Consider the following 14,210-nt stretch of genomic DNA (forward strand, 5'->3'; position numbering starts at 1 on the left):
AGGCATCCTTAACCTGTTAACCTGCACGAGGACTAAAGGTTTCTTTGTTTGCATAAGTTCAAAGTTACTGTTCACTGCTATACAGTAAAACAATTACCATTACCAACAAACACCATAACTGTTAAAATTGTTACACTGAACTATGCTGAACTAAGTCTTGTGTAAAATCCTGTATTTGATTAAAATGATTTCTTGATTTTTTTTATCCTTATTAGAGCAAAATAGCTGAAAAATCTTAGTATTCCTCAGTCTTTTGATTATATTCATTTTTTAATACTACATGCTCTGAAATCATTTAATTCAAGATGTAAATTACTGTAGCAAAATTTAGTTCAACATGTTAAAGATTTGTACTAAATGTTTATATATACATACTGTACATATATACATGTGTATGTGTAAGTATGTAAGTACAGTACATATATATATATATATATATATCATAAGTGGGGGAAAAATCTATTCACCCAACTATCGCTATTCTTTTAAAAACAATTTATACTGTATATATAGACATGCATAAACTAAGCACCAAACTATCTGGCAATACAATACAATTACAGAATTATAAATAAAATCACAAATACGTAGAGTAATAGTTTCATTGATTGAAATTGACAGATTGAACTGATTTTTGGAAATGAATAAACCCTACCAAATCTAAAACAGTTTGGATCAAGACAAAAAGTAGTCATGAAAAACTTTCAAATCAACACACTATTCACAATGCTGCCATAATTTAGCCAGCTAAATCACCATGAATATGTGAATATCTGATATATTGCCTGTGTCTGAAGCTTATGTGATTATGTACTTTGCTGACTTGTTCAAACATATACCCTTTCCTGGCTTGAGAGCTGTTAAGCATGCTAACATTCAAAGACTTGTCTTAAATACCCCTCATGATTATGGGGTCTATGACTCTTTTTAATCATGATGAGGGCTTTAACTGACATTAGTTACGTAACAAATTAGTTCATTAAATGACGGATCAATGGCAGCCTCTTAACTTTGATCACTCAGAGGAAATCCACTCGGCTTATTTTGACTCACAAGTGTCCTGTTGACGACATCGGTTCCAGCAGTAAGACAAATGATATCGGCCCTCTATCCGGGTCAACACTGAATGTAGAGATTTCAGATGAGCTCAGTGAGTTTGCAATAACAATGCAGTATCAGTGTTTCCCACAACTTTGGAACATGGGATAGGCTACCTCTCCCACAATGCCCTTCTAACAGCCTCATTTAATCCCGGCCTAGTCATAGTATCTGCGCTCCCGCTGCAGCTCTGTCTGTGTGTATGTGTGTGTGTGTGTGTGTGAACATGCCGGCAGGAAAATATTTGCGCTTATCATGAGGAAATGTCTGAACGACAACATCCTTATGCTGGTGTCCCTAGGTTAGAGTCAGTGTTGGGAGAATGAGAATGTGTGTGTGTGTGTCTGTGTGTTCGCCACCTAAACCTCTGCACTGAGGAAACATCACTAAAGTTATTTCTTTCACTTGTATTCTGTGCATTCATGGACTTTGAAGAAAGAATTAATAATATATGATGTGATCAGTTATGAAATATACCATAACTGCATTTTTTGGAGTTAAATTGTAGGAAATTGTGGTTAGTCAGTTGAGTCGTTGTCGTTGGTGCCTCTAACAGAATCCTGTTACTGCCAGTCTTCTCAGAAAAGCAAGACTGTTGACCGCAACAAAAGTAACGACTTTTTTCAAATATTTCAGAACATTCTATCCCTCTGTTTATACCGGGAATTTGCATGTATGTGGTAAAGGATCTGTGCTGTGCAATCTGATATAAATATTTAGTACTTGAAAAAACATGAATTCTGTCAGCAAACAGTTGCTCAAATATTTATCCATGTCTAGAAAATTTGATATTATGGGTAATGTATTAAGTGCTGATTTTTTTTATTTCACACTGCTCAAAAGATACAGGATATGTTTATGTTTTTTGGATGAACAGCAGAAATCTAAAATTTATGGAAATACTTTGGACAGGTACACTACAATTCAAGGTTTGAAATCATGAAGATTTTTAAATATGTTTTTGAAAGTAAGGCTATATTGATTATATATGATCAAATATACAGCAAAAAGTTACACAATTGAAAAAAACTGTTTTCTTTTTCAATATATTTTAAAATGTGTTGGCAAAGCTGAATTCTCAGCAGTTATTACTACAGTCTTCAGTGTCACATGACCCCTCAGAAATTATTCTGTTAGGCTGTTTTGGTGCTTTTCTTATTATTATCAGTGTTATCAACAGTTGTACTGCTTAATATTTTTGGGAACTGTGAGCCATTTCTTTCCATATTCTTTGATAGATTTTGAATTTGATTTGAATAGAAAGTTCTAAGGAACAGCATTTATCTGAAATAGAAATCTTTTGTAACAATGTAAAAGTCTTTACTGTCACTTTTGATCACTTCAATGCATTCTTCCTGAATAAAAGTATTCATTTTGTAAAAATAAATAAATAATAAAAATGACCCCAAACTTTTGAGCAGTTTTTAGGAGTGTAATCTTGAACAGGCAGTGTCTGAAATGGGTATGTGAACAATCTTGTTGTTTTTTAGACTTTTTAAGAATTTTTTTTTCTTTTCAGGCTTCAGTGGTCAGAACTGCGAAGAGAACATTGATGACTGTCCAGACCACCGTTGCCTTAATGGAGGAACCTGTGTGGATGGAGTAAACACCTACAATTGCCAATGCAAGCCAGAGTGGACAGGTACCAACTGCCTACTCAAACCCCACATTTCACTTATAGATACAAAAAAAAAACAAATTGAATCAGTAAGACTAACTGGACTTCAATGAGTAAAAAATGTTTTTGGCATTTCATCTGTGTCTGGAAAATAAATGTGTAGAAATTAATGCGTATATACATCGATGACTGTGCAAATTCAAAATCTATAAATATAAATATATATTAATTCCTCAGGTCAGTTCTGTACCGAAGACGTCAATGAGTGTGATTTGATGCCCAATTCCTGCCAGAATGGTGGTACATGCTTGAACACACAGGGTGGATACAACTGTGTGTGTGTAAATGGCTGGACAGGGGACGACTGCAGCGAAAACATCGATGACTGCGCAGATGCAGCCTGCCACGCAGGAGCCACATGCCATGATCGGGTGGCCTCCTTCCTCTGTGAATGCCCTCATGGGCGCACAGGTGTGCATTTTTTTTTTCTCGTGAATCATGCATCATGGTTTGAAACACTCATTCTGTTATTTGAGCATTAGGTTTTTAGTGAGTTTTGAGCAAATCCACTGAAGAAAATCTCCCATTTTCTTCTGGATTTTTTACACTATTTAGGAGAACTGAGTGGCATAAAACACGTTTTGATTTCATAGGGTCTATAAAATCTGCCATACTGTTTAAAAAGGAGATGTTCAATAAAGTTAATTCTCATTGTGTGTCTCTATGTTTTAGGTCTGCTGTGTCACCTGGATGATGCTTGTATTAGTAACCCATGCCAGAAAGGCTCCAACTGTGACACCAATCCAGTCAATGGCAAGGCCATCTGTACCTGTCCTCTGGGTTATGTTGGCCCATCCTGTGACCAAGACGTTGACGAATGTTCCCTGGGTAAAGAATGGCTGTATTGTGTTGAATACATAAATACATACTGATGGTGCTTGATAAGCACACTAGTCATGTTTAAAAAGGTAGCTATTACAATAAAATATTTTAATTATAAATAAATGTTTAAAAGGTGTTTTTTGTACCCTTTTAGGTGCAAACCCCTGCGAACATGCTGGAAAGTGTATAAACACAAAAGGTTCCTTCCAGTGTAAATGTCTGCGGGGATATTTGGGAGCTCGATGTGAACTGGACATTAACGAATGCATGTCCAACCCATGCCATAATGACGCTACCTGTTTGGATCAAATCGGAGGCTTCCATTGCATCTGTATGCCAGGTAACCAAAAGATCTGCAGCACTTGGTTTAAATGCTCTCTACAGGTGCATCTCAATAAATTAGAATGTCGTGGAAAAGTTAATTTATTTCAGTAATTCAACTCAAATTGTGAAACTTGTGTATTAAATAAATTCAATGCACACAGACTGAAGTAGTTTAAGTCTTTGGTTCTTTTGATTGTGATGGTTTTGGCTCACATTTAACAAAAACCCACCAATTCACTCAAACAATAAGAATACTTCATAAGACCAATAAAAAGAAAAAAAATTTTTTGTGAATTGTTGGCCTTCTGGAAAGTATGTTCATTTACTGTACATGTACTCAATACTTGGTAGGGGCTCCTTTTGCTTTAATTACTGCCTCAATTTCGGCGTGGCATAGAGGTGATCGGTTTGTGGCACTGCTGAGGTGGTATGGAAGCCCAGGTTTCTTTGACACTGGCCTTCAGCTCATCTGCATTTTTTGGTCTCTTGTTTCCTAATTTTCCTCTTGACAATACCCCATAGATTCTCTATGGGGTTCAGGTCTGGTGAGTTTGCTGGCCAGTCAGTACACCAAAACCATGGTCATTTAACCAACTTTTGGTGCCTTTGGCAGTGTGGGCAGGTGCCAAATCCTGCTGGAAAATGAAATCAGCATCTTCAAAAAGCTGGTCAGCAGAAGGAAGCATGAAGTGCTCCAATATTTCTTGGTAAACGGGTGCATTGACTTTGGTTTTCAAAAAACACAATGACCAACACCAGCAGATGACATTGCACCCCAAATCATCACAGACTGTGGAAACTTAACACTAGACTTCAAGCATCTTGGGCTATGAGCTTCTCCACCCTTCCTCCAGACTCTAGGACCGTGATTTCAAAATGAAATACAAAACTTGCTCTCATCTGAAAAGAGGACTTTGGACCACTGGGCAACAGTCCAGTTCTTCTTCACCTTTAGCCCAGGTAAGACGCCTTTGACGTTGTCTGTGGTTCAGGAGTGGCTTATGAGGAATACGACAACTGTAGCCAAACTCCTCGACACGTCTGTGTGTGGTGGCGTCTTGATGCCTTGACCCCAGCCTCAGTCCATTCCTTGTGAAGTTCACTCAAATTCTTGAATTGATTTGCTTGACAATCCTCATAAGGCTGTGGTTCTCTCGGTTGGTTGTGCATCTTTTTCTTCCACACTTTTTCCTTCCACTCAACTTTCTGTTAACATGCTTGGATACAGCACTCTGTGAACAGCCAGCTTCTTTGGCAATGAATGTTTGTGGCTTACCCTCCTTGTGGAGGGTATCAATGATTGTCCTCTGGACAACTGTCAGATCAGAAGTCTTCCCCATGATTGTGTAGCCTAGTTAACCAAACTGTGAGACCATTTTGAAGGCTCAGGAAACCTTTCAAGGTGTTTTGAGTTGATTAGCTGACTGGCATGTCACCATATTCTAATTTGTTGAGATAGTGAATTGGTGGGTTTTTGTTAAATGTGAACCAAAATCATCACAATTAAAAGAACCAAAGACTTAAACTACTTTAGTCTGTGTGCACTGAAATCATTTAATACACGAGTTTCACAATTTGAGTTGAATTGCTGAAATAAATTAACTTTTCCATGACATTTCTAATTTATTGAGATGCACCTGTATATATCACCCCCCACACTGGTGATGTCATTACCTCACATGACCAATCTGTGATCCAATAATTGCTTCTTTTGGCAGTAAACACAAATGATACTGATGCCTGACTACACCCAATTAATATATTTTGTTTATTACACACAAAAGAATCACTAAAAGCATTGTTAACACTTGCTAAGTCTGAAGCTTACTCCCCTATGTTAATTGGCAGGGTACGAGGGACTCTTCTGTCAGATCAATACTAATGAGTGCGACAGCATGCCTTGCCTCAACAATGGGAAGTGCATCGACAAGATCAACAACTACCAATGCGAGTGCCCTACAGGTGAGCGTGCAGGGGTCAATCACCTCCCAGGACAGAACAGAGTGGAGAACACTAATCCCTGCCCTGAGGCAGGCTTACACAGCCCGGCTAAAATGCTTCAAATAATCCATATGAAAGCTTCTGGAAAGTTACGATTTCAGACAGTTTTTGCTTGAGTAAGATGATGCATATCATTTATGCACAGCAAAAACTTGTTAGTGTTTTTAACCAAAAATAATATTTTTTCTAGTGCACAAATATTTCTGTTAAAGAATATTTTAAATAAATATTTATACAATTTATATTATAATATTATATAATATTCTATTATACATTATATATGATTGATGATGGTATATAATGGTAATTTAAATTAATTATTGTTTACCTAAGAAATTTTTTGTTTAGAAATTCTAAGTATATTTTAATACATATTCAAATGTTTAGTAGAGATCTAACATTTTTATTGTAAGAATACTTTTTGACCCTACTTTGATCCTTTGACATGAAACTAAATTTGTTGAAAATGCAAGTTTGTGAAAGGCTCTTTTTGTTGAAAAACAGCACTTCTAGGATGCAGAGGAATTCATGCATAAGTGAAGGAGGGTAGAGCGAAGGTACAATATTAGGCATGATGAGGTTGTGTAAGGAGAAGGGCCTACGGGGATCCCCAAGAGTGGTGTAAAGGAGTTTTGGGAGATAGTTAGGCGAAGAAGTGGAAGCTAGGTGCCTTCACTGTTTCAGATGGAAATCAGAGCTCCCTTTTCAGCATGCGGCACAGGGATCCTTTTCAGGTTTGGTAGGGGCTCCTTTTGCTTTAATTACTGCCTCAATTCGGCGTGGCATAGAGGTGATCGGTTTGTGGCACTGCTGAGGTGGTATGGAAGCCCAGGTTTCTTTGACACTGGCCTTCAGCTCATCTGCATTTTTTGGTCTCTTGTTTCTCATTTTCCTCTTGACAATACCCCATAGATTCTCTATGGCGTTCATGTCTGGTGAGTTTGCTGGCCAGTCAAGCACACCAACACCATGGTCATTTAACCAACTTTTGGTGCCTTTTGGCAGTGTGGGCAGGTGCCAAATCCTGCTGGAAAATGAAATCAGCATCTTCAAAAAGCTGGTCAGCAGAAGGAAGCATGAAGTGCTCCAATATTTCTTGGTAAACGGGTGCATTGACTTTGGTTTTCAAAAAAACACAATGACCAACACCAGCAGATGACATTGCACCCCAAATCATCACAGACTGTGGAAACTTAACACTAGACTTCAAGCATCTTGGGCTATGAGCTTCTCCCCCCTTCCTCCAGACTGTAGGACCGTGATTTCAAAATGAAATACAAAACTTGCTCTCATCTGAAAAGAGGACTTTGGACCACTGGGCAACAGTCCAGTTCTTCTTCTCCTTAGCCCAGGTAAGACGCCTTTGACGTTGTCTGTGGTTCAGGAGTGGCTTATGAGGAATACGACAACTGTAGCCAAATTCCTTGACACGTCTGTGTGTGGTGGCTCTTGATGCCTTGACCCCAGCCTCAGTCCATTCCTTGTGAAGTTCACTCAAATTCTTGAATTGATTTGCTTGACAATCCTCATAAGGCTGTGGTTCTCTCGGTTGGTTTGTGCATCTGTGAACAGCCAGCTTCTTTGGCAATGAATGTTTGTGGCTTACCCTCCTGGTTACAGCACTCTGTGAACAGCCAGCTTCTTTGGCAATGAATGTTTGTGGCTTACCCTCCTTGTGGAGGGTATCAATGATTGTCCTCTGGACAACTGTCAGATCAGAAGTCTTCCCCATGATTGTGTAGCCTAGTTAACCAAACTGTGAGACCATTTTGAACGCTCAGGAAACCTTTGCAGGTGTTTTGAGTTGATTAGCTGACTGGCATGTCACCATATTCTAATTTGTTGAGATAGTGAATTGGTGGGTTTTTGTTAAATGTGAACCAAAATCATCATCACAATTAAAAGAACCAAATACTTAAACTACTTTAGTCTGTGTGCACTGAAATCATTTAATACACGAGTTTCACAATTTGAGTTGAATTGCTGAAATAAATTAACTTTTCCATGACATTTCTAATTTATTGAGATGCACCTGTATATATCACCCCCACACTGGTGATGTCATTACCTCACATGACCAATCTGTGATCCAATAAATTGCTTCTTTTGGCAGTAACACAAATGATACTGATGCCTGACTACACCCAATTAATATATTTTGTTTATTACACACAAAAGAATCACTAAAAGCATTGTTAACACTTGCTAAGTCTGAAGCTTACTCCCCTATGTTAATTGGCAGGGTACGAGGGACTCTTCTGTCAGATCAATACTAATGAGTGCGACAGCATGCCTTGCCTCAACAATGGGAAGTGCATCGACAAGATCAACAACTACCAATGCGAGTGCCCTACAGGTGAGCGTGCAGAGGTCAATCACCTCCCAGGACAGAACAGAGTGGAGAACACTAATCCCTGCCCTGAGGCAGGCTTACACAGCCCGGCTAAAATGCTTCAAATAATCCATATGAAAGCTTCTGGAAAGTTACGATTTCAGACAGTTTTTGCTTGAGTAAGATGATGCATATCATTTATGCACAGCAAAAACTTGTTAGTGTTTTTAACCAAAAAATAATATTTTTTCTAGTGCACAAATATTTCTGTTAAAGAATATTTTAAATAAATATTTATACAATTTATATTATAATATTATATAATATTCTATTATACATTATATATAATTGATGATGGTATATAATGGTAATTTAATTAATTATTGTTTACCTAAGAAATTATTGTTTAGAAATTCTAAATATATTTTAATACATATTCAAATGTTTAGTAGAGATCTAACATTTTTATTGTAAGAATACTTTTTGACCCTACTTTGATCCTTTGACATGAAACTAAATTTGTTGAAAATGCAAGTTTGTGAAAGGCTCTTTTTGTTGAAAAACAGCACTTCTAGGATGCAGAGGAATTCATGCATAAGTGAAGGAGGGTAGAGCGAAGGTACAATATTAGGCATGATGAGGTTGTGTAAGGAGAAGGGCCTACGGGGATCCCCAAGAGTGGTGTAAAGGAGTTTTGGGAGATAGTTAGGCGAAGAAGTGGAAGCTAGGTGCCTTCACTGTTTCAGATGGAAATCAGAGCTCCTTTTCAGCATGCGGCACAGGGATCCTTTTCAGTAGTGTACACACTGAATCCATAGCAACCACAATAGGCGCTTTTTAAAATGTGGCATTTTAGAGGCTCAGAAGAAATTCCTGTTCTGAAGATGCATGGGACACTCCTTGTTTTCCGATGCCAGCGGCTCTCAGGGAATGGCATAAGCAAGTTTGGAATTTGTTATCAGGATTATCACTGTAATAATACAAGATGTGTAATTACTTTTCTAAGTGATCAGACTTGATGATTAAAAAGGACAGAAAAATCCCATAGATTTACACTAAAGCCATATCTAGAGACCAGATTGTCATAGAGTCTGAAGGTAGGCTATGAAGACTAACACACAGCACCTTAAGAACTGCATACCAACAATTTTGTTTTAGTGTTGCTTTTACTATGATAAATGTCCCATAAATCTCCACACTGATGGATTTGTAGCCCTTGATGTGTTCAGACTGTATATTTGAACAGCAGACGTCTCTAGCGAAGGATTAAAATAACTGAGGGAGAAAGCACAAATGTTGGGGGTTGCTGAATAGCATGAGGTCAGGGGTTGCGTGGGGCTCTTTTGGTGAGACAGACTCAGAGACGGGGGCAAAGGCTGGATGGGAGAATGCACATTGTGATGGAAAACTTCTACGGGACAAAGGAGGCAACTGGCATGGCTTGGCGTGCCACTGAATAGACAGTTCCTCTTTGTCTGGTGCCCTTGGTCAGGAGGCCTTGGAAGGTTTTTACCGCCATTTTACACCCTTCTCCCCCTCTCACTCTGATGGTTGGTTGAAAAGCAGCTTGAAAACCTGAGAGAGAGGGGGAAAGCTTGCAGCCGAGTATTAATGAATGCTGGCCATGTTGTATAGACGGGTGTGGAGGAATGAAGCGGGTGCAAACCAGAGGAATCTTTGTATTTACCCCCTCCCCTTTCCTCTGGTCTCCCTCTCAGGATTCTCGGGGAGTCAGTGCCAGTTCGACATCGATGAGTGCGCTAGCACCCCCTGTAAAAATGGGGCCAAGTGTATCGATGGGCCCAACATGTACACCTGCCAGTGTGCTGAAGGTATGAAGACGCCGCCTGCTTGTTTCAGCTTTAATAAAAGTCACAAAAATACATAAAACATGATATTTCTGTTATGAATATACATTTTTACAGCTCTAAAATATTTATTTGGCTATACATTTCTCTCTGAGTCATGGAAAAACATGGAAATCCAGGGCGGGCATACCTGTACATGTGAGGAAATGTGTGTCATAATAAATATAATAAATTAATCTTTTTCCTTTTTAGGATACACAGGGCAGCATTGTGAAACAGATGTAGATGAGTGTCTATCCAACCCGTGTCACTACGGCACTTGTAAAGACGGCCTGGCGTCCTTCACCTGTATGTGCCGTGCTGGTTTTACAGGCCGTCTGTGTGAGATCAACATTAATGAGTGTCTCAGTCAGCCGTGCCAGAATGGAGCCACCTGCCAGGACCGTGAGAATGCCTACTTATGCATCTGCCCTAAAGGAACCGCAGGTGCCACTTTTACTGTTATGGTCAAAAATGTGAACTGCTTGTCAAAAGCTCTATTCTAAGTTCTATTTTGTGTTAACAGGTGCTAACTGTGAGGTTAACCTAGACGACTGTCAAAGCAATCCCTGCGATTTTGGAAGATGCATTGACAAGATAAATGGTTACGAGTGTGCCTGTGAGCCGGGATATACAGGTTGGTGGTCTTAGATCATGTGCTTTATATGTTGATAAATAGCAACTGCTCTGAAATATAAAATAGTCTCATTCATTTGAAATGAGAATTCAATTTGATAGTTCGCCCAGCAAAAAAAAATTGGTCATTATTTCCTCACCCTCTTGTCATTCCAAACCCATATGATGTTTAGTTTTCAAGATCTTAACAAGACAAAAATCTTTACAAATATCTTTTCCATACAACAACAGTTAATAGTTTTCATGAGCTGTCAAGCGTCAAAAAAATCTATAAAATATAAAAGAACCATAAAAAGTGTGTAAAACAGACTGAAATTTGCATCATTCATTGCTAATATTTTTGTGTGTGTGTTCTGTGTATGTGGGTTTTCTACCTTAGTAGCTATTGATTACAGGTACACACTTTACTATTAAATAAAGAGATAAATGTGAAAAACTGCTAATTCTGATGTTTATTTTTACTGCTAAGAGAGACAAAAAAAAACTATTTTCTTATATACAGCAATATACATCACTTGTGCCTATTTTTTTTTTTTTATATCAGTTAATCACAAACCCCACCCCGCAAGCTATTTTTATAGATCAGCTTTGTCACCTGTCAAGAAAAGCTTAGAATTTATGGAGTAAGAGTTCAGAAAAGTCACATATGGATCTGATCGGGACAGTCATGCTGTCTATCAGGATATGCTACCAACTCTATACTCAGGTTAAGTTTAGGGTTAAGGGTAAGTATTTGTTTCAGGGTTGTGTAAGCAATAAACACCATGACTATGTATTGCGCTTAACTGGTTTAGCCACTAAAATAGGTGTCCTGAGAAATTCTCTCGACTCTACAAGTAAAATTGTCAGGGTGGCTGCCTGTGTCTTGGGAGGTCATGGCTTTGGAGAGTGGATGTGTGGTCTAGCATGAAGTCTTGCATAGGTTAGCAAATTGAGAGGTTTTCTAAAGTTATTTGTACTCAATTTCTTGCACTCAAATTCCTCTAGTATTTCATAAGAGATCTAAACAATGTCTCAGACTGTGCTCTGATTTGCCAAGATGACTGTTTTCAATATGAACTCAAACATATTTTTTTTCCCCAAGACTAAACTAACCACATTTACTGTGTAGTTCTTACTGCATTTCAACAAGTCTTATTTTTTAGATTTTTAATAGAGACATCTGGGAAAAAGTTGATACTTAAATGAAACATACTCCACTAGGTTATTTAAGCTTTGGAAAAGCCACTGTGTTTGTGGTTTTATCAAGGCAGTCTAGGTGGTATACTAAGCCCAGGTCTTTATCAATGTAGAAGAGATGGGGAGTCAATAAAGAGTTCAGCAGGTGAGACAGGCAACAAAGCAGGGTGGGGAGAGACAGCTGGCCAGCGAGCACACATTTGGTCTGGGCCGTGGTGTTGGCTTACAGTCTCGCCCAATCCCCTGCCTGCCGAGCAGACACGCAAGCCAGCCTGCACCCTCATTCAGCCAGAGATCTCCAGGACATCAGAGAGTTTGAAAGGAGAAAAGATTTGTGAAAGTCGATCTTTTAAAAGGGGGAAGTTGGCCAGTGCTTTAAAGACAAGTGACAAATGAAACCTCTGCCTTTGTGCTGGCATTGCGTTCAGTAAATAGTGGTGCTGCTTGAAGTGGAGTCTAAAAGCTAGGCCTTAAGCTTAGGATTTCAAGAAAAACAAGGAACGGCTAAATGAATGCAGTTGATTCAGAAGTTATTTGGACTACTATACGGCATGTGCCACTCTTTAACCATTTTCATAATTCTTTCATGTTCTTTTTTTTGTGTAGGGAAAATGTGTAACATCAACATTGATGAATGTGCCATCAACCCATGTCACAATGGTGGAACCTGCGTTGATGGAGTCAATGGCTTTAAATGTCTGTGCAGAGAGGGGTATCATGACACAACCTGCCAATCACAGCTCAACGAATGCTTTAGCAACCCCTGCATTCATGGACACTGCGAAGACAAAGTCAATGGGTGTGTATTATTTACACACATACACTGCCATATGAAAAGTTTGGGGACAGTAAGATTTTTTGTTAAGAAATTAATACTTTTATTTGGCAAGGATGCATTAAATTGATCAATTTACAATGTTACAAAGCATCTTTATTTTGAATACATGCTGTTCTTTTGAACTTTATTTATTAAAGAATCTCTGCTTTGAACACTGATAATTACAAAAAGTCTCTTAAGCAGCAAATCAGCATGATATCCGGAGGTTCTGAAGATAATATAAACATAAATTATGTCACCCTGCTGGAAATACTAAGTACCAATACCAGTTTAAAATTGTTTTTTGCATGATTGCATCCACCCCCCCCCGAAAACAAACAAACAAAAAAAGCTTAAACCAGCTTATGCTGATCTGGTTGTCTTTTGGCTAGTTTTAGAATAGATTTGGCATTTTGGAGACCAGTCTGCTAACCAGCTAAAACAGCTGAACACTGTCTTGGCAAGACATGAGACCTTATACCAGCAAACCAGCTCAATTCAGCTTAAGATCTGATGTTTTGTTCTAGACTAGCTAGGACCAGCCAGAAACCATGTAAAACAGATCTTGTTTCTTACAGATATAACTGTATTTGTGACTCTGGCTGGAGTGGTGTCAACTGTGACATCAATAACAATGAGTGTGATTCCAACCCCTGTATGAATGGAGGCACCTGTAAGGACATGACCAGCGGCTACGTCTGCACATGCCGTGCTGGCTTCAGCGGTTCGTATCATTTATTCTGCAAATGTACTGTAACTTTGTGGTATGCCCTCTTGACCCCCACTCAAACACACCATGTCTTTCTAACATTTAATTATAGGTCCCAACTGCCAAACAAATATCAACGAATGCGCCTCCAACCCTTGCTTGAATCAAGGAACCTGTATCGATGACGTGGCCGGATACAAATGCAACTGTTTGCTGCCTTACACTGGTATGAGTTTAGTTTATTCATGACATTTTGAGATTGTTATTTGTGGATTATAATACTTTTCACCAGCATGTAGTATGTGACTGTTTAGCTGTAAGTTTGGGCATTGATGAAACGCTAATAATCAACCTAATCATAAAAAAAGTTAAGTTATTTTATTTGATCAGTTTTATTATTTTATTAGTTTACCTGTATTTTATCAGTTTACATCAGAGAGCTGCGAACATGCAAATGGTTTGTTAAACTATTGAAATATTAACTCAAAATCTCAGGGGGATTTCAAGAACAAATTTGACTTCAAAGGGATTTGAGTGACAGAAATGCTTGAGAATGTCTGTTGTAAACTTTTTTAAGTACTGATAGAGAAAAGATCTCTTCTGGTTACATATAAGATATATTTTTAAGTGAGTGTTTCATTTTTTTCAAGACCATGATGACTTTATGACAGTTATCTTTCTTTCCTGTGTTGATGTATTTCCCATTGAAACAGGAAGTTGTGATGGTCTATTTCTTGTAAATAGCCAATACCCTTTAGTTTAAGACA

General features: G+C 38.4%; 1 protein-coding gene across 1 annotated transcript in view; it reads left to right on the forward strand.

The window, feature by feature from the left end:
* LOC109062452 (neurogenic locus notch homolog protein 1-like) overlaps positions 1–14,210 on the forward strand; it is a 48,194-nt gene that overhangs the window by 14,935 nt on the left and 19,049 nt on the right. Inside the window, 11 exon segments of the mRNA XM_042724727.1 lie at positions 2,618–2,740; positions 2,954–3,187; positions 3,449–3,604; positions 3,753–3,938; positions 5,771–5,884; positions 9,974–10,087; positions 10,316–10,549; positions 10,629–10,739; positions 12,524–12,716; positions 13,313–13,458; positions 13,556–13,669. Coding sequence (XP_042580661.1) covers positions 2,618–2,740; positions 2,954–3,187; positions 3,449–3,604; positions 3,753–3,938; positions 5,771–5,884; positions 9,974–10,087; positions 10,316–10,549; positions 10,629–10,739; positions 12,524–12,716; positions 13,313–13,458; positions 13,556–13,669 — 1,725 coding nt within the window.

The sequence above is a fragment of the Cyprinus carpio genome, chromosome B5 (assembly GCF_018340385.1).
Source record: "Cyprinus carpio isolate SPL01 chromosome B5, ASM1834038v1, whole genome shotgun sequence".
Lineage (NCBI taxonomy): Eukaryota > Metazoa > Chordata > Actinopteri > Cypriniformes > Cyprinidae > Cyprinus > Cyprinus carpio.